The sequence below is a fragment of the Oratosquilla oratoria genome, chromosome 2 (genome assembly GCF_046742065.1).
Source record: "Oratosquilla oratoria isolate Oo_2021 chromosome 2, ASM4674206v1, whole genome shotgun sequence".
Taxonomy (NCBI): domain Eukaryota; kingdom Metazoa; phylum Arthropoda; class Malacostraca; order Stomatopoda; family Squillidae; genus Oratosquilla; species Oratosquilla oratoria.
The window spans coordinates 26,580,607-26,600,534 of NC_134778.1; the positions used below are offsets into that span (position 1 = coordinate 26,580,607).

Consider the following 19,928-nt stretch of genomic DNA (forward strand, 5'->3'; position numbering starts at 1 on the left):
CTAATATAACAATATACAAACAATGCATACGCTCAGTGTTGAATTATGCGAGTCCTGCATGGGCTCCTAATCTCAGTGAGACACACCACAACACCCTTCAAATCATACAAAACAAAGCCCTAAAAACAATTACAGGCTGCACAAATACAACACCTACAGACCATTTACACCATGAAACAAAAGTCCTCAAAGTCAAGGACCACCTCGACACGAGAGGCACACAAACACCTGCCGCAGCCACCACAAACACATTACACCCGCTACACTACATAGCAGAACACCCACACACACCAAGAAACATTAAAACAACACCCAAAGACCTTTATCACGCACAGATACTCTTCTCTTCCTCCACAACCACCAAATACCAGCCTCCGGAAACATATTCATAATCATATCACTCACCGCTCCATTAACACACTGAAAGACAACACACTGCTGCATGCCAGACCCCCTGATATCCACCCTTCTGAATCCTCTCTCTCACGAAAGGACAGAGTCCACTTGGCCAGACTGCGGTGCGGTCACCACCCAGCACTTCTAAGCTACCAGAAGAGGCTGGATGACCACATTGTGAACAGCTGCCCAGGATGTAACACTTCACCCCATACCATACAACACATAATGGAAGACTGCATTATACACAATCATGAACGCATACAACACAACATACGCTCTATAAAGGATTTGTGGGAAAACCCAGTTTCGGCTATGGCATTCCTTGGGGAGACGGGACTGCTCGGACAGACAGTCTAGGGAACGACAACAACAACAACAACAACAACCACGCGCAGGGATTTTAAACAGACGCGGGATTTTCGTGAAAAATATGCCGGTTATTTGAAGTGCCGGATACAAGAAGGCCGGATACCAGGGCTTTTACTGTACTATGGTCTTCTTCCCCCACTATAAAGGAAGTAAACAGTCAAGGTATGCACCCAATTGACTTCCATTTACCACCCATTGCTCCCCTCTCTTTCTTAGCTCCTCACAGATGAAAGGTCATCCCCAGATCTAGGACAATTGTGTCCCGGACAATTGCGTAACTGGTTACACAATCAGCGTATGTGTATGATGTATATGCTAACGAGTTAAAGTTGTTCATATCCAAAGAAGAAACATTTAGTATTCCTAGAGTTTTTTTATCTTCTTCCAAATAAGACAAAGGAAACATATATTCGACTATTCACATATTTGTTGCAACTAAAATCCCAACTTAATCCAAAATCTTTGTTGACAGACTTTAAAATTGCAAAATTCTTTGACCTGTCACCACCGTTCTTTTTGAAAATTAATTGAAACATTGAAAAGGAGGAAGCCATTGCAATAAAAAAGTGACTTGAATAGAGGCATTGAAGTAGTATGACAAAAAAGTCAGAATGTACATAAGAGAATCATGACTGTTTGAAACATGCAACCTTCCCCAAGAGATTATGCGTTCCTAGACTGTATTTTTAAGACAGCCTGAAATAAACGAGAGCTTTTCCTATAGTCTTGGAATGTTCGAGAGAGAGTGACAAATCAGTTGCCCAGATCTAAGAACAGTTTAGAAGGATTGCATAATGCTTTGCAAAATTCTTTGACCCGTCACCACCCTTCTATTTAGAAATTAATTGAAACATTGAAAAAGGAGGAAGCCATTGCGATAAAGTGATGAATAGGGGCATTCAAGTATTTTTCTATCATAATTTTACTCCACACTTCTATTTAAACAATCAAAGTGTTAATAATTATTGAGTAGAAAAGGTAGTAGGGAAACTCAATTAATAATTATTGTTCATATATGCTTCAATAATGTTACTCTATTAGTGTATTTTGAAGAAATATAAAAAAATTAAATAATTTTGACTCTTTTATTCCCTTTTAATGTTTAAATATTACCTGGTTTAGCACATACACAATAATGTTACTCTATTAATGTACTTTAAAGAAATATAAAAATTTAAATAATTTTGACTATATTCCTTTTTAATGTTTAAATATTACCTGGTTTAGCACATAAAATATTTTTAAAGCAACAATTATAACTTTAAATTCTTTATTTTTTTCAAACAGCGTTACACTAATTGTGTATGCAGTTACACAATTATCTGGTACGCAATTGTCCTGGTACACAATTGTCTTGGTACGCAATTGTCTGGGACGCAACTGTCCATGCACCATCATCCCCTGCCTGGGGCTAGAACTGTATACCTACCATTTTCATGTGATATTCTATAAGAAGATTTTTGGTTTCTGGGGTATTGGCTGCTTGTTATTGTGGCAAAGTAGCATGCAGTTGATACTTTAGGGTCTATATGGGGCGCCCCTACGGACCAGAGCCACACATCATTTTGTCTATGATAGAGGAAAACTCTGCTCATAGAGAATTGATGACACTTTTATACTACGACTGTCCCTCCGTTATGCTGTCCCCCAACCCCTTGTTGCTGTCCTGTACCATTTCTCTGAGTATTCTTTTTCTGTGGTGGGGGAATTCCCTGTGGTGGGGGAAAAGAATACTGCCACCAAGTATTTCCACTTGGATCGTAAGAGGCGAGAAGAAAGGGACGGAGATTGGGACTAGGCATCCTTCTCCTTGTAGCCCCACAGGAGACATTCCTAAACAAAAAAGAGAAGGCATAAGAGGGTCTGGGAGTTTTCCGACCAGCACCCTAAGGTTTGGGTCTTTTAATGTGCGTGGATGTGGTACAGATAAGAGTAAAACGGAAGAGATAGGTAGTATGTTTGTGAGAAGAAAGATGGATGTGTTGGCTTTGAGTGAAACTAAGTTGTTGTTGTTGTTGTCGTTCCCTAGACTGTCTGTCCGAGCAGTCCCGTCTCCCCAAGGAATGCCATAGCCGGAACTGGGTTTTCCCACAAATCCTTTATAGAGCATAGTGTTGTGTTGTTTGCGTGCATGATTGTGTATAATGCAGTCTTCCATTATGTGTTGTATGGTATGGGGTGAAGTGTTATATCCTGGGCAGCTGTTCACAACGCGGTCATCCAGCCTCTTCTGGTAGCTTAGAAGTGCTGGGTGGTGACCGCATCGCAGTCTGGCCAAGTGGACTCTGTCCTTTCGTGGGAGAGAGGATTCAGAAGGGTGGATATCAGGGGGTCTGGCATGCAGCAGTGTGTTGTCTTTCAGTGTGTTAATGGAGCAGTGAGTGATATGATTATGAATATGTTTCCGGAGGCTGGTATTTGGTGGTTGTGGAGGAAGAGAAGAGAGTATCTGTGCGTGATAAAGGTCTTTGGGTGTTGTTTTAATGTTTCTTGGTGTGTGTGGGTGTTCTGCTATGTAGTGTAGCGGGTGTAATGTGTTTGTGTGCCTCTCATGTCGAGGTGGTCCTTGACTTTGAGGACTTTTGTTTCATGGTGTAAATGGTCTGTAGGTGTTGTATTTGTGCAGCCTGTAATTGTTTTTAGGGCTTTGTTTTGTATGATTTGAAGGGTGTTGTGGTGTGTCTCACCGAGATTAGGAGCCCATGCAGGACTCGCATAATTCAACACTGAGCGTATGCATTGTTTGTATATTGTTATATTAGTTTCTTTGTTTTGTCCAAATGTTGTTCCAGTGATTGACTTAAGTGCGTTAAGTCTGGGTGTGCATTTGTTTTTTATGTTTGTGATGTGTTGTTTGAAAGACATGGATGTATCGTATGTTACACCAAGAATTTTCGGTGTGTTTGTGTGTGGTATTAGAGTGTTGTTGATGTAGAGATGAGGTATGTATTTGTGTTCTTTTGTCCAGTTGGTGAGAAGTGTTGCTGTAGATTTGGTTGGAGCTATTTTGAGTCTGTTTGTGATGAACCATGTGTTGAGTGTGTCAAGGTATGGCTGGATTATTTCTGCAGCTTTGTCTGTGTTACGATGTGTGCATGTGATTGTTATGTCGTCTGCGTAGGAAGAGATTTGTATTTCTGAGGTGTCTGGCACGGGTAAGTCATGCATGTATAGATTAAATAGTGTGGGGGATAGAACTGAGCCCTGTGGTACTCCGTTCTTAATGTTTCTGATGTGCAATGATTGGCCATTATATGACACGTAAGCATTCCTACCTGCCAGATAATTGGCCAGCCATCTTTTGGTGTTATTGTGCATGTCTGTGTTATATATTTTATTTGTTAGGTTGTGGTGGGGGATAGCATCAAAAGCTTTACTAATGTCTAATGTTATAAGAAGTGTTCTTTGGTGGGGCCTATCTGAATTGATGCCATCTAAAATTCTTTGTGTGAGGTTTGTCAGAAGAGTGTTTGTGGAGTGTAGTGGCCTAAAACCGTGTTGTGAGTCAGCAAGGGGAATATGTGGTGTGACAAGTTTAAGTATTAGGCGTTCAATGACTTTAGAGGGGGTGCAGAGAAGTGTGATTGGACAGTGCGATGTTGGGATTGTTGGGTCTTTGTTCGGTTTTGGAATGGTGATTATTTTACCATGCTTCCAGATGTCGGGTATAGTGTTGTGTGAATAGCTGTAGTTTGCAATGTTTGTGAGTGCGTGTATACCTTGTGGTCCAATGTGTTTTAGGTGGATGTTGCTTATGTTATCAGGGCCACAGGCAGATGAGTGCTTGAGACTATGTATTATGAGTTTTGTCTGACTGTCTATAAAGGGTATATAGTCTGAGTCTGTGGGAAAGTCTTTCTTACGTCGAATGGTGCGTCGGTCGTCAGGGTGAGAAGTGAGATGGCTTGTCTGTGCAAAATGATGTATGAGTGCGTTTGCTTGTTGTCTGTTTGAGGGTAGATTATCTGTTGTTGTGATTATTGCTGCGTGAGAGCGTGTAGTGTTACTGTTGGATAGTGTAATGCTGTTGAGTGTTTTGTACAATTTGCTGGTGTTTGTTTTGTGATCAAGTGTATTGATAAAGTTTTGCCAATTTTGTGTTTTTTGTTCATGTATTTTATTGGCAATCACAGTGTTTAGTGTTTGTATTTGGTCTGCTATGTTTTGAGGGATAGGTGTGGGAGTACCGTGTTTAAGTGTGTCACGTTGTCTGATGAGGCTTTGGATTTCTGGTGTGAAGTTGGGGTTGTGTGATTTTCTGTTGCCTCTAGGGATGTATCTCTTGTCTGCATTTTGTATGATTGTATTAAAAGTGTGCACAGCATTGTTTATGTTTGTGATTGGTGTACTGTTAAGTGTTTCAAAATGTTGTTCTGTCTCTTCAGTAAAAGCTTCCCAGTTAGCTCTCTTGTAATTGGTGTAAGTGTGTCTGTGGCCGACTGGGGTGCATCTTGTTTTGGTGGTGATGATGTTTGGAAGGTGGTCAGAGCCAAGGGTTCCGACCACTCTCCATGATGTTGTTGGGGTTAGGCAGGGGGAGCAAAAGGTGATATCAGGAGAGGAGGGAGTGTAGAGGGCTTGGTGTGGGATATGTGTTGAAAGGGAAGGGTGAGTGTAAGTTTGGGAGTGTAAGTGGGAGGTTATCAGGAGTGAAGAGAGGGCGAGGTAAGTGAAGATTAAAGGTAAACGGGTAGTGGAGTGGTAGTGGAGTGTAAGGAGGTTTCCTCAAGGATAATGTGGATGAAGGTGAAACTGGGAAAGGAGATGTGGGTCTTTGTAAGTGCATATGGGCCTGGCAGTGAGAAAAGTGTAGAAGAAAGGGAGGCCTTTTGGATAGATTTAAATTAGTGCATAGAGGATTTAGGAAGAAATGTCAATGTAATAGTACTGGGAGACCTTAATGCTAGGGTAGGAAATGGTCCAATTGATGGAGTGGTTGGGAAATGTGGAGTTCCAGGAAAGAATCATAGTGGAGAGTTGATGGTGGAAATGTGTCTAGAGAGTTGATGATAGCAAGTACAGTGTTTCGGAAGAAAGTCAAGCATAAGTACACATGGGAGAGGGTGGTGGAGGGAAGGGTGGTAGATAGAGCGCTAATGGATTATGTAGTGGTAAATAGGATTATGATAGGAAGAGTTAAGGATGTACATGTGCTAAGGGGAGAGGGTGGGGGAATATCAGATCATTTTTTTGGAAGGTAAGTTGAGAGAGAAAGAGGAAAGGGACAAAAGGTAGGGAGGTTCTTAGAGTGAACTCTTTGAATGAAAAGGAAAAAGGAGGAGTACAGAAAGAAGCTGAAGGAGGAGTGGGAGGGAGCAAAGGATAGAGTAGAGCTGGGTGTGGAGGAGGAATGAGGATGGTTCAAGGAGGGAATCATAAAGTGTGCAAGGATGGTGTGTGGAACAAGAAGGACAGGGGGAAATAGAAGAAAGGGTAGTGAACGGTGGGATGAGGAAACAAAGAAGGTTGTAAAAGAGAAGAAGCGAGCTTTCAAAGATTGGTTACAAAATAGGACGAGGGAGTCTTATGAGAGGTACAAAGAAAAGAAAAGAGAAGTAAAGCAAAAGGTAAAGGAGGCAAAGAGGAGAGCAGATGTGAAGTGGGGTAAGAGTATGACAGATAATTTTGAAAGTAATAAAAAGATGTTTTGGAAAGAAATTAAGAAAGGAAGAGGAGGCGAATCAAGTAGAGAAGAAAAGGTAAAAGCTGCAGATGGAGAGATGATAATGCAAGAAAAGGCAGTAAGGGGAAGATGGGCAGAATATTTTAGGGAGTTGCTAAATGTGAAGGAGGATAGGGAGGGAAAGATAGCTGCAGTGGGAAATGCTAAGAAAATGAGAGTGATGAGTGAGGAGAATGGAGGAGAAATAAGGAAGGATGAGGTGAAGGCAGTTGTCCCCCAACCCCTTGTTGCTGTCCTGTACCATTTCTCTGAGTATTCATTTTCTGTGGTGGGGGAATTCCCTGTGGTGGGGGAAAAGAATACTGCCACCAAGTATTTCCACTTGGATCGTAAGAGGCGAGAAGAAAGGGACGGGGATTGGGACTAGGCATCCTTCTCCTTGTAGCCCCACAGGGGACATTCCTAAACGAAAAAAGTAAAGGCATAAGAGGGTCTGGGAGTTTTCCGACCAGCACCCTAAGGTTTGGGTCTTTTAATGTGCGTGGATGTGGTACAGATGAGAGTAAAAGGGAAGAGATAGGTAGTATGTTTGTGAGAAGAAAGATGGATGTGTTGGCTTTGAGTGAAACTAAGTTGAAAGGGAAGGGTGAGTGTAAGTTTGGGAGTGTAAGTGGGAGGTTATCAGGAGAGAAGAGAGGACGAGGGAAGGGGTGGCTATTCTAGTAAGTGAAGAGATAGGTAAACGTGTAGTGGAGTGGAAGGAGGTTTCCTCAAGGATAATATGGATGAAGGTGAAACTGGGAAAGGAGATGTGGGTCTTTGTAAGTGCATATGGGTATGGCAGTGAGAAGAGTATAGAAGAAAGGGAGGCCTTTTGGATAGATTTAAATGAGTACATAGAGGATTTAGGGAGAAATATCAATGTAATAGTACTGGGAGACCTTAACCACTTCACTCCGGACTTAAATCTCGCGGGCAGCAGCCAATGCCAGCCGTATGACGTGTCGTAATAATACTCGCATCATAAAATATAGTCACCGCTTATATCGATCGTTCTCTCTTTCACCCGCGAATTTTGAAAACCACAGAGAATGGGATTCAGGGCACATTTGGGAGAATGTAAAAACACAGGGGCGACTAAAATAAATATAATCAAGACGCCGATATGGCAGCGTCGCGAATCCACTTGCTCCTCATGACGCCTACGTAGGCGGCACCGTATGGAAGGGGTTAATGCTAGGGTAGGAAATGGTCCAATTGATGGAGTGGTTGGGAAATGTGGAGTTCCAGGAAAGAATCGTAGTGGAGAGTTGATGGTGGAAATGTGTCTAGAGAGTTGATGATAGCAATTACAGTGTTTCGGAAGAAAGTCAAGCATAAGTACACATGGGAGAGGGTGGTGGATGGAAGGGTGGTGGATAGAGCGTTGATGGATTATGTAGTGGTAAATAGGACTATGATAGGAAGAGTTAAGGATGTATATGTTCAAAAGGGAGAGGGTGGGGGAATATCAGATCATTTTTTGGTGGAAGGTAAGTTGAGAGTGGAGGATAGATGGAGGAAGAGGAAAGGGACAAAAGGTAGGGAGGTGCTTAGAGTGAACTCTTTAAATGAAAAGGAAAAGGAGAAGGAGTACAAGAAGAAGCTGAAGGAGTGGGAGGGAGTGAAGGATAGAGTAGAGCTAGGTGTGGAGGAGGAATGGGGATGGTTCAAGGAGGGAGTCACAAAGTGTGCAAAGATGGTGTGTGGAACAAGAAGGACAGGAGGAAATAGAAAAAAGGGTAGTGAATGGTGGGATGAGGAAACAAAGAAGGTTGTAGAAGAGAAGAAGCGAGCTTTCACAGATTGGTTACAAAATAGGATGAGGGAGTCATATGAGAGGTACAAAGAAAAGAAAAGAGAAGTAAAGCAAAAGGTAAAAGAGGCAAAGAGGAGAGCAGATGTGAAGTGGGGTAAGAGTATGACAGATAATTTTGAAAGTAATAAAAAGATGTTTTGGAAAGAAATTAAGAGAGGAAGAGGAGGCAAATCAAGTAGAGAAGAAAAGGTAAAAGGTGCAGATGGAGAGATGATAATGCAAGAGAAGGCAGTAAGGGGAAGATGGGCAGAATATTTTAGGGAGTTGCTAAATGTGAAGGAGGATTGGGAGAGATAGTTGCAGTGGAAATGCTAAGAAAATGACTGTGATGAGTGAGGAAAATGGAGGAGAAATAAGGATGAAGTGAAGGCAGTTGTTAAGATGATGAAAGCAGGTAAGGCACCTGGTCTGGATGGATGCCATGCAGAATGTCTAAAAAAAGGAGGTACAGTGATGGTGGACTGGCTGGTGAGGTTATTTAATGTTTGCTGGAGAGCGGGTAGAGTGCCGGAGGACTGGAGGAGTGCCTGTATAGTTCCACTTTACAAGGGAAAAGGGGACAAGTGTGAATGTAGTAGTTTCAGAGGGATTAGCTTGTTAAGTGTAGTTGGGAAGGCTTATGGGAGGATCTTGATTGAGAGGATTAGAAGAGGAACAGAAGGAGTAATTGGTGAGGAACAGTGTGGATTTAGGACGGGTAAAGGTTGTGTAGATCAGATTTTTGTGGTAAGACAGATATGTGAGAAAGCTATAGGAAAGGGGAAGGATGTTTTTTGGGCTTTTATGGATCTGGAAAAGGCTTATGATAGGGTAGACAGAAAAGCACTGTGGGAGGTTATGCAGATATACGGGATAGGAGGAAAGCTTCTGGGAGCTGTCAAGAGTTTTTATGAGAGTAGTAGAGCTTGTGTCAGGATTGGAAATGGAGAGAGTGAGTGGTTCAAGGTAAAGGTGGGACTTCGTCAGGGGTGCGCTATGTCGCCCTGGCTGTTCAACTTATACATGGATGGGGTGGTGCGAGAGGTAAATGCAAGGGTAGTGGGTCAGGGATTGGAGATGGTTCAAGAAAATGGAGAAAAGTGCGAGGTGAGCCAGCTGTTGTTTGCGGACGACATTGCGCTTGTGGCAGGAACGGAGGAGGGATTGAGGAAGTTGGTGGCAGAGTTTGGGAGAGTATGTGATAGAAGAAAGCTAAAGATAAATGTGGGTAAAAGTAAGTTGATGAGATGTACAAGGGGTGAAAGTGGCAGTAGACTGGAAGTGAGCATTAAGGGAGAGCGACTGGAGGAAGTGGATAGTTTTAGATACTTGGGTGCAAATGTGGCAGGGAAAAGTGGAGTGAAAGTGGAGGTATAATGTAGATTGAGAGAAGCGAGTAAATGCCTTGGTGGATTAAAGAGTGTAATGAGGAATAGACATTTGGGAATGGATGCGAAGAGGAGACTGTATGAAGGAGTGATTGTGCCAACAGCACTGTATGGGGCAGAAACATGGAACATAAGAGAAGAAGAGAGAAGGAGTTTGAATGTGTTTGAGATGAGGTGTCTGAGAAGTTTGATGGGGGTTACTAGGCTAGATAGAGTGAGAAATGAGGAGGTGAGGAGAACAGGGGTGGAAAAGGAGCTGGGAGATAGGGTTGATGAAAGAATATTAGGATGGTTTGGACACATGGAAAGAATGAGTGAAGAAAGACCAGTAAAAGAGGTATGGAAGGCAGATGTGGAGGGAGTGAACATGAGGGGACGTCCTAGGATGAGGTGGATGGATGGGGTGAAGGGGGCTTTGGGGAAGAGGGGAATGTCTGTTGAGGAAGGACGGGAGAGGACAGAAGACAGGGGTGAATGGAGAATGGTTGTATATTAGGGTGGCACTGAACATGGGGGTAATTTTTAAAAGTTGGAATTTTCATACGGCCCTTTGTGGGATCATAGGTATTCATACGAAAATAAGTTACGTAAATTTTCAGCTTAATCGGTGCATATTAAGAACTGCCACATCGAAAACAAGCAATCGGGGTGCTGTTCATCTGGTAGAAGCAACTGTCTCCAGTCTGGGACATGATAAAGCAACACTCGCACTGAATCGAGAGTCTATCCGTCGATCCCGAAGGTCCCATCGAGCTTTGTTGGCAGAAGAGATAAAAAAGAACTTCTCTCCAGACACTCCACTGATTGTCCACTGGGACGGAAAAATCGTTCCACATGTCACTGGCGGAGTTGTGGATCGCTTAGCCATCTTGGTCTCGGGAGATGGAGTGGACAAGCTTCTTGGTGTACCTATGCTCCCGTCTGGAACCGGAAAAGCCCAGGCTGACGCTGTGATGGAAGCTTTACAGGACTGGGGCCTTGAAGACCGTGTAATTGGGCTCGGCTTCGATACCACGGCTTCGAACACGGGGATCATTGGAGGAACGTGCATCCTTCTAGAGCAAGCGCTTGGACGACAGCTTCTCAATCTTGCGTGCCGACATCACATGCATGAACTCGTTGCAATGAAAGCCTTCACAGAATGTATGGGACCGTCGACGGGACCTGAGATAGTTCTATTCTCAAGATTCAAGAACCAATGGATGTTCCTGGCAACGACATCAGAAGACGTTCGCCCTCTTCTCGACGAGGAGATTGTTGCCCCTCTTCTCGAAAAGCGAAAGGAATTTCTGGAGCTCTTTGGTCGACATCTCACCAAAAGTCAACCGCGTGATGACTACAAGGAACTGCTGGAACTCTCTATCATCACTTTGGGAGGCTTGCCTCCTCGAGGGGTACATCTTCGTCGCCCTGGAGCGTTACACCGAGCCAGATGGATGGCGACGCTGATCTACGGAATGAAGATTTGGGTTCTGAGGGACCAGTTCCAGCTCACTAGTTCAGAAAGAAAAGGACTAAAAAGATTCATCAACTTCGTGCTGTTTCTGTATGTGCCAGCATGGTACTCGGCTGTAGAGGCTACGGCAGCTCCAGCAAGAGACCTTCGATTTTACCAGTCTCTCGTGAAGTATGAGGATGTTGACAAAGGGCTTTCAAAAGCCGTTGTTGGAACCTTTGGAAGGCACCTTTGGTACCTCAGCGAGCACCTTGTGGGCCTGGCTCTCTTTGATTTTGAAACGCCAGAGACGGTTCCTGAAGAACTTGCGAAAGCCATGAAGGAAGTTGGTGCGGAAGGAGGAAAGCAACCCCCTAAACGAATCAAGTTGAACCCTTCTGGAGCAACGTCCAAGAGGCTCTCAGACTTTGCAACGCCTGCGAGTTCCCTTCTCGATCGACTTGGATGTGGTCGAAAGTTCCTGGAACTCCCGGTGGAAGACTGGAAAAATGATACGCAATACCTTCTTGGTCAACGACGTGCCAAAGCTCTTGGAGTCATCAATGATCGTGCCGAGAGAGGTGTCGCTTTGATGCAGGATTTCAATTTGCAGTTGACCAGAGATGAGTCTCAGCATCAGTTCATCCTTCAAGTAGTTGAGCAACATCGGAAGGAAAATCCCTCCAAGTGAAGTGCTGATTGATCAATGATGAGACTTTCTTCTGTTTTTTGTTCTGTATTTGTTCTGTTTTTGAAGAGAAATTGACCGTTTCAGTTAGTTCAAATTTTCTATCCGATGTTTTCTCTTTTTCTTTCCTTATAACCAATTCTCGAAACTTCAACATCGATGCGGCAGTTCTAAATATTAACCGATTTCACTCAAATTTTGCAAGAAATATTTTTTCAACTATACAAACAACTTGGTGAAAGGCAGCAAGAAAAATCGAAAATAATTTTTTCAGTGCCACCCTAATGTATATGGATGATGATGTGATTGCATGAGGTGGAATGGGTGGGGGGATGGGGGGTGAGGTAGTATGTGTGAGCAAAATTGACGCAGTCCGAAGGGATTTCTCCCCGTCCTCTCCTTTTATGCAATGGGGGGACGGAGAGGGGGGTCGCCGATTTAATGAAGCGGGTTTGCTGTGGATGTGCTGTGTCTTGCAACACTGCTTCTGACCCAGGGCAGTGGACAGGGTGCAGGGATGACCCGTCATCCAGGAGGTGCTCAGATGGGAGGGAGGGTGGAGGGGTGTGGAGTGTATTCAGGGGTGGAATGGGTGGAAGTGATTTTATGCCTTTCCCTTTTTGGCTACCTCCCTTGTAAGGGGGAAAAAGCCTTGGTATGTATGTATGTATGTATGAGTGCAAGTTTTGGTGCACTTGTTACTATTCTCAATGGTATATCTTGCATAGTGTGTGAAGCATCTATGTTAGTTTTGCAGACTGTTGGAAACTAAGCTGAGGTTACATGAAGGAATGTCTCACTGCTGTGGGGTAAATGTTCTTTGTGAGCGAAAGCTCCATAGGCACCATCAAGAGGAAGAAAATATCTATGCTACTCTATGTAACTGTGTTCCATGCAATGCTAAGTATGCAAGCTAAGTGAGGGACAAGGCAATTATGAAGATGGAGAATTCCAGAAAGGCAAAGTAGTAGACTTTAACATTATCCAGAAGGCTAAGTCTATATATCAGTGTTTCAAGACTACAGTTAAGGAACTTGTATCTATCAGTGCTGCTACCCCTACACCTATGACATCTCTGATACCTTTGCCATAAGTGCTTGGACTGTTGGGGCAGGTAACAGTCATTACAGGGAAGTGGAGAGAAGTATGGGATTTGAACCCATAACAAAGCAAATGTAAGACCAGCATCCTTCAGATTATGCCACCAACACCATCCAATTTTACAGTGTAGTGTTACTGTACTGTACTACATTCAAACCTCGTTTATCCGGCCTTCACATATCTGGATTTCGGTTTATCCGGACGTTTTGAAGCAGCTGGGCAGCTAAATATTATTTTCGAAAATAATATTTAGCTGCCAGAAAAAACAAAAAACCGCCACGTACACGAGGCGAACGATACCGAGTTACAGTAGTTTGAAATGTAAACACCAGATGGCACGCGGCCGGGTATATAAACGACGCTAGTCGTGGGGTGAAGGCCATACAACATCTATTTACAGTACACTACAATACAGTACTACAAATACACCTGTGTCATCATGCCTAATAAAGTCGTGAAACAAAGGTGAGTTGCTCTAACAGTGCGGCAAAAATTGGACGTTTTGAAGCAGCTGGGCAGCTAAATATTATTTTCGAGAATAATATTTAGCTGCCCGAAAAAACAAAAAACTGCCACGTACGCGAAGCGAACGATACCGAGTTACAGTAGTTTGAAATGTAAACACCAGATGGCGCACAGCTGGGTATATAAACGACGCTGGTCACGGGGTGAAAGCCATTGTGTTATGTTCCACTATGCGTTAAGGTTAGTTGAAGGGTGAATTTGGGTTTATAACTGTATTTTGGACTAAAAAACATTTTCAATATCCGGATTTTTTCATTATCCGGACAGGTAGCTACGCCAATTAATCCGGAAAAACGATGTTTGAGTGTATTTATTATTGTTTTTCTTTACAATAAAGAACTGGGGGGGGGGGGCAGGATTTTTTTTTCTTTGGTGCAGCAAAAATATAGAAATCTTCAACACACACAGGTACCTAACCTTTATATATATCAAGGGGCAAATGTACAAGCAATCATACAACAAAGTTAATTTTTGTTGACAAATGAATGTTTAGTTCAATTTAATGCACCAAATGAAATATATGTACAGTACCATGAAATCAACAATCTTACCTAAACTGGATGACTTTTTCAATGATGCTACTATGCATCTTGTGGCCTGCAGCTGAGCCATTCTCTGAAATATAATAGCAACTGTTAATATGACTATCTAATGATGGGATGGAGAGGGGGGTCCCTGATTAAATGAAGCAGCCTTACTGTGGATGTGCTGTGTCTTGTTGCCTTGCTTCTAATTCAGGGCAATGGATGACCCATCATCCAGGAGGAGACAAGAAAAGAGGGAGGGAAGGGTGGTGAATGGGAGTGGAGTTTGTGGGGATGAAATAGGTGGAAATGGATTTATGCTTTTTGACTTTGGCTACCTCCCATGTAAGGGATATGTATGTCATATAAGTGACACATTTCTTAAGAATCCATTATCATTTCCTATACCATTGCAGAAATGAAGGAAACAAGAGCTTAAAAACTACAGTGGAACATGTTTGCCGATTGAAAAAAGTAGTAAAATAAGGGTAAAATAAAGTCTTATACTTCTGCCAAACTAACCAAGTAGTTCATTTTATAATGTAAACATATTATCATACTTATTCAAGAAATAATAATTATTACAATTTCAAGTTTCACCAATGATCTCCCCGTTATTCCTGTTTTTTCGCATAAAAAGGTCAGTACCCACCATTGTTGTTAGTGTTTTCAGTATCATCTGTGTGCTTGCCCTCTTGCACCTAATAACAAGACACAGAACCCAATCAAGACCCATGCACATACCTAACATGTACAAAACCAGTAGATTTTTCACACATCCATCAAATACAACATGCCACTCATGAATCCACTTCAGATGCACTTCTTATCAAAACAAACCAGTACACAGAAAGCTGGAATTCTATCCATCATTCAATAACTCGTACACACAAAAACACACCATCAAAAAACATCTATTATCTATATACCAAGGGCTCTTTCCCCCTTAAGACAACAGGGCAGGACTCACAGTAATGGATTTAAACTGGACAAATTTAGATTTAAGAAGGAAATAGGCAAGAATTGGTTTACTACTTGAGTGGTCAATGAATGGAACAGACTTAGTAACCATGTAGTGAGCACTGAAACTATCAGTTGTTTTAAGAAACTGTTAGACAACTTTGTGGATTGGGATGGCAGGTGGTAATGGACATGGTACTGCCTAGTGTAGGCCTTCATTCTTATGTTCTCATGTTCTTATACGGGAGGTAGCCAAGTCAAAAGGCACACACCCATTCCCACCCATTTCACTCCCATCCACCACCCTTCCCTCCCTCTCATCTTACTTTCTTAATTGTGGATGACAGGTAATCCCTGTATCCTGCCCACTGTTCTGGGTCAGAAGCAATGCAGCAAGACACAGTAAATCCATAACAAGGCCACTTCTCTTAATCGGTGACCCCCCTCTCTCCCTAAATATACACCTGACTTCAAACATTCACAGAGATTATAGGACACAAAATTTCAAAACTCCCAAAATTCATGCCATATGTAAAGAAATAACCACCAGAATCCGTCTCAATCAATTTCAATACCTCAGTCTAAATGGACTAAATAATAAAAAATAAGCATTATTCAACACATACTACGACTAGCAAAGGCCAAAACAAAGGTGGAAACCAATTTGTGACATCAAACATTGTTATACTAAACTAAACCTCTGAAGGAAAAAGAGGGGAGGTCAGAACAGACAGTTATGAGTAAATGCAGATTTGGATGGTATTACTCATGGAGTCAGGTACCCCTCACTAGGCTAGTAGTACATAAAATCAAGGCTGTTGTTCTGTATCTGTATCTGTAGTGATGTTTTCAGGCCTCGCTCAGCCACTTTAGAAGCAGCTCTCTGCAAGGCCGCCAGCATTTATGAATTGCTAGCATCGAAATTCATTCTGCATGCTCTTATTTGTCATGTCGTAGGATAGAGTGAACAGAAGGGTTTTCATAGTCTTCTTGAAGGTTTCTAAGTTTGTACTGTTCTTCACATGTTGTGGTAGACTACTGTAGAGTCGGGGAGCACATTTCTCAAATGCTCTAAAACCTAGTTCCAGGTTCACCCTAGGTTCATAAAGTCTATGAGTCTCTGTATAGTGTCTTAGTGACATGGTAGTATGCGCTCGAGCATCATGTAGTAAACTTCTAATGTATTCTGGTTTGTTAGTATGTAGTGCTTGATAGGTCATAATACATATTTTATATATAATGCATACCTTGATAGGTAGCCAATGTAACTCAATGAGTGCAGGTGTAATTCTCTCTCTGGATGTTAGACCTTTTATAAGCCGCGCGGCTCTGTTCATAGTCAGTTGTAGCTTTCTTAGAAGATAGTTCAGTATGCCATAATACAGGGAGCTACAGTAGTCAAGCATACTTATAACATGGTTATGCACCAACATCTTAACAGTTTTGCTATCTAAATACTTCCTGAGAATGGCAACATTTCTTAAGTGGTAGTTCCCTATCTTCACTACATTTTGTATCTGCTCTTTGAATTTAAGATTGCAACCAAGAATCACTCCAAGGTCTTTTACGTTGTAATTCACATTGACCCGCTTGTTATTTATATGTAGCATAGAGACGTTCAGCTTCCTCAAATCATTGTTCTTTCCCACAATCAAGCATTCAGTTTTGTCCTCATTTAATTTTAAATGTTTAGAAAACATCCAGTCACTCACTTCTTCCATAATATTACTTAGTTTCCTGTTCGTGTGCTCTACATTGTCTAGTGCCATGTATATTTGCGTGTCATTAGCATATAGCTTGAAATTAACATCATGTCGTTGTAGTAAATATGCAAGTTCGGCAGTGTATATAAAGAACAAAATTGGTCCTAGCACGTTACCTTGTGGAACACCTCTCCTTAGATATTTCTTCTCTGAACACACTTCCCCAATTTGAACACAATACAGACGCTCCTCAACTTACGTTTTAGTTACGTTCCAAATGGCCGAATGTAAGTTGAAAATGAACGTAAGTTGTTACAGTACTATACATCCGTAAATTCTATTACCATATCTTATAAAACATCCCTAAATAATTAATTATACACATAACATTGTAAAATAATAACATTGATTTCAAATAAATTAAATTCAAGCAACATAAATTGAGATGGTGGAGGAGGAGGGGAGGAGGAGGCAAGCTACGTTCAGTCTGTCGTTTGTGCCATGTAAACAATGGACGCAGCATCATGCATAAGTATTGTTTGAACTACGGAGAGCGTGCTAAACTAAAAAATTCACTCAAAAAAAAAAAAAAAAAATTTACAGTCAGTTCAAACGTAAAATTGAAAAAACGTAAAACGAATGAACGTAAGTAGAGAAGCGTCTGTATGTTCTTCCAGTAAGGTAACTATGTAATCCAGGGTATCACCTACTATGCCGATATTTCTGCAATCTCTTAGTAATAAGTCATGTTCTACCGTGTCAAAAGCAATGCTCAAATCTAATAAAATCAACATATTACATTTCTTATTATCCATCGACACAAGCAGACTGTTCACCACTGAACATAAGGCAGCTTCCGTTGAATATAATTGTCTATGGGCTGATTGATTGTCAGGAATTGCTTGCACCCTCTGTAAATGTAGCATTGATCCAATATTACATTTTCTATTATCTTAGAGAGGAATGTTAAGTTTGACACTGGTCTCAAGGAGTTTAGGCTCTGGTTATCAAGATTGTTTTTCAGAATAGGTTCTCGGTCCATAGCCGAGACATAAAGTAGCACTTGACTTTTTTCTTGAAAGTAACCTTGCTATTTGACTGCTTAATGGACACAGGCAGTGAGTTCCATAGTTGAACACCTGTGAAGTGAAAGCTGTTTTTGGTGAAGGGACCTGCATGAGTTACTATAAAAGACCCTTGACTGTTCCGGGTTCGGTTTTCAGCAGATAACGTAAAATTACAATGAAAAAATTAAATTGTTCAAGTTACTTTAGTAAAACTAGTTACTATGAATACCAACGCTAAATTTCTGGCTGTGCAGTTTACAAAATGGGTAAATGGTGAAAAAATTGGTAAAAAATACTGTAAAAATTTAAACACTTGTTTAAGTTGTTACACTACCGTATCCAATGACTAATGAGTACATCTGTACCTTACTTTACTTCAATGCGTCTCAAGCATATAGTTTATTGTAAAATATTTACAAAACAATGTATAGAAAGTATGCACGCATTAATGTAACTATACCTGTGATAAGATTGAACTAGCATAATACGGCTAGGTCAACACGTTCTGCAGTTTTGTTTACATGTACGGCAGGGGTTGTAGTTACATCCGAGTTTGTGTGTGTTCTGTACTATACATAAGTCATTCAGTACGTGTATTTTACCTTAGTGTATTCAAAGGAAAAATTTACACTCGTAGGACCCTGTCTCTTTTTTCATTTATCACACTATTGTGTAAAATATTTTATTTTGTTTTATCATATTTTCATTGTTTTAGATGTGGTCAGCTGTAGACAGATTCCATGTGAAATGTGGCAAGCCTTTCCTTACTTAATTATTATTGTATATATTTATTATATATGTCTCTCCCGGTCTCACTAATTGCCGAGAAAACCGAGAAAAGCCGAACAATACAACAAAACCCAAACAAGGACGGGTTTTGCTCAAATGCACATTTCTATATATGTATGGTTGCATATAGTTGAATTATTTAAACTTTTTTCTTTAAAATGTGTGATTTTCATGTAATTTCACCAAAGAGAAGTTATGTTTTAGTCTCTGCAGTATGACCGACCACAGCTACATATACCGTAACAAATTAGCATATGGTTGCATTATTTGAACTATTTTCTTTAAAAGGTGTGATTTTCATGTAATTTGATCAAAGAGAAGTAACGTTTTTATCCTCTGCAAAATTACCGACCCCAGCTACGATTCGTGGTTACCGGTAGCCTGCCATCTATGTTATGCGAATGCAGATCATCACTGAGCGTCAGAGCTGCCAGATTGGCGTTTTTAATGCCAAATTTTGTATTTTTGGAATGTTTTTACCGTGTTTGGCATGAAAATTTGTTGGGTGGCATTTTTGGGAATTTGGCATTTTTGGGGGGCGTTTTTAAATACCCGGTCGTGATTAGAGATCACTCTTTTACTTATATCAAGAATTAAATGATGATGTATATGAATGATATAAATTTATCTTGGTTATATCATGCGGGAAATGTTGCAAAGATTTTGTGCCTAGCCAAAGGATGTTTCAGCTCTTCTTTAGTGAAAATATGTAAGAACGGAGTAGTGCATCAAACATTTCTAAATCTGATGATGCTTTTGATTATATTTAGACACAATAGAAAAGTCACATGTATTTTTTATTCATGTATGTCAGAGTCTCTAGGAGGTTGTTTAATAAACTGGTTTAATTTATTGTAGAGGGTACTAAAAATTATACTTAGGAACTTAAACGTAATGTATGGAGTAATACATTTTATTTTAGTTATTAATATTTTTTCTTTCTCACATAATACGGAGTATAATATATTTTATTTTGGAAGTTCATATCTTTCTTTCCTTTTCACACACAGTCTTGAAAGTCGATTTATTTCAGAGGATGGTGGTTTATTACAGTACCACTAGAATTAAATGATGGTGTACATGAGTGATATAAATTGATCTTGGTCATATCATGTGACATTGTTTTATATTGGCTAGTCAACAGTAAAAAATATTTTTATATTGTAATTGTAGTTATACACATTATTTTTAACTACTTGATCTTGGTTATATCATGTGGTATTGTTTTATATTGGCTAGTCAACCGTAAAAAATAGTTTTCATGTTGTAATTGTAGTTATACACATTATTTTTAACTACACATGTAAAACCAAAATGCAAAAAAAAAAATCTTAGAAAATGTAATGGTTGGCATTTTTTGGGGCATGTTTTAAAAACAATTTGGCAGTTTTTGGCAGCATTTTGTCAGAAGTTGGCATTTTTCCTTGTAGAAAACCTGGCAACCCTGCTGAGCGTGGTTGATGAAGTTGGCCAAAAACATAATACTTGTAGAATTTCTTGTGAGGTTCGAACATGTGGGG

General features: G+C 40.9%; 2 protein-coding genes across 3 annotated transcripts in view; both read right to left on the bottom strand.

The window, feature by feature from the left end:
* LOC143037852 (uncharacterized) overlaps positions 1-18,382 on the bottom strand; it is a 143,388-nt gene extending 125,006 nt beyond the window's left edge. The window contains exons 1-2 of one of the 2 annotated variants that reach the window (XR_012967526.1): positions 18,080-18,382; positions 13,917-13,980 (exon numbers count right to left, since the gene is read on the bottom strand). Coding sequence is in view for 1 of the 2 variants with exons in the window: in XM_076206435.1 (XP_076062550.1) it covers positions 13,917-13,977 (61 nt within the window). In the remaining variant the exon portion in view is untranslated. The remainder of the gene's footprint in view (positions 1-13,916; positions 13,981-18,079) is intronic. The other variant, XM_076206435.1, reaches the window with a different exon arrangement.
* LOC143034879 (uncharacterized) lies at positions 14,531-16,618 on the bottom strand. Its single transcript, XM_076201225.1, has 2 exons — positions 16,097-16,618; positions 14,531-14,590 (listed from the first exon to the last, which is right to left on the bottom strand). The coding sequence occupies exons 1-2, from the start codon at positions 16,616-16,618 to the stop codon at positions 14,531-14,533; spliced, it is 582 nt and encodes a 193-aa protein (XP_076057340.1).
* Positions 18,383-19,928: the final 1,546 nt, after the last annotated feature.

Coding starts and splice junctions, on each gene's coding strand:
- LOC143034879 (XM_076201225.1), bottom strand. CDS start 16,618: ATGGCACTAGACAATGTAGAGCACACGAACAGGAAACTAAGTAATATT. Junction 14,591..16,096: donor TACATTGGCTACCTATCAAG/GTATGCATTATA, acceptor TCTTGTTATTAG/GTGCAAGAGGGCAAGCACAC.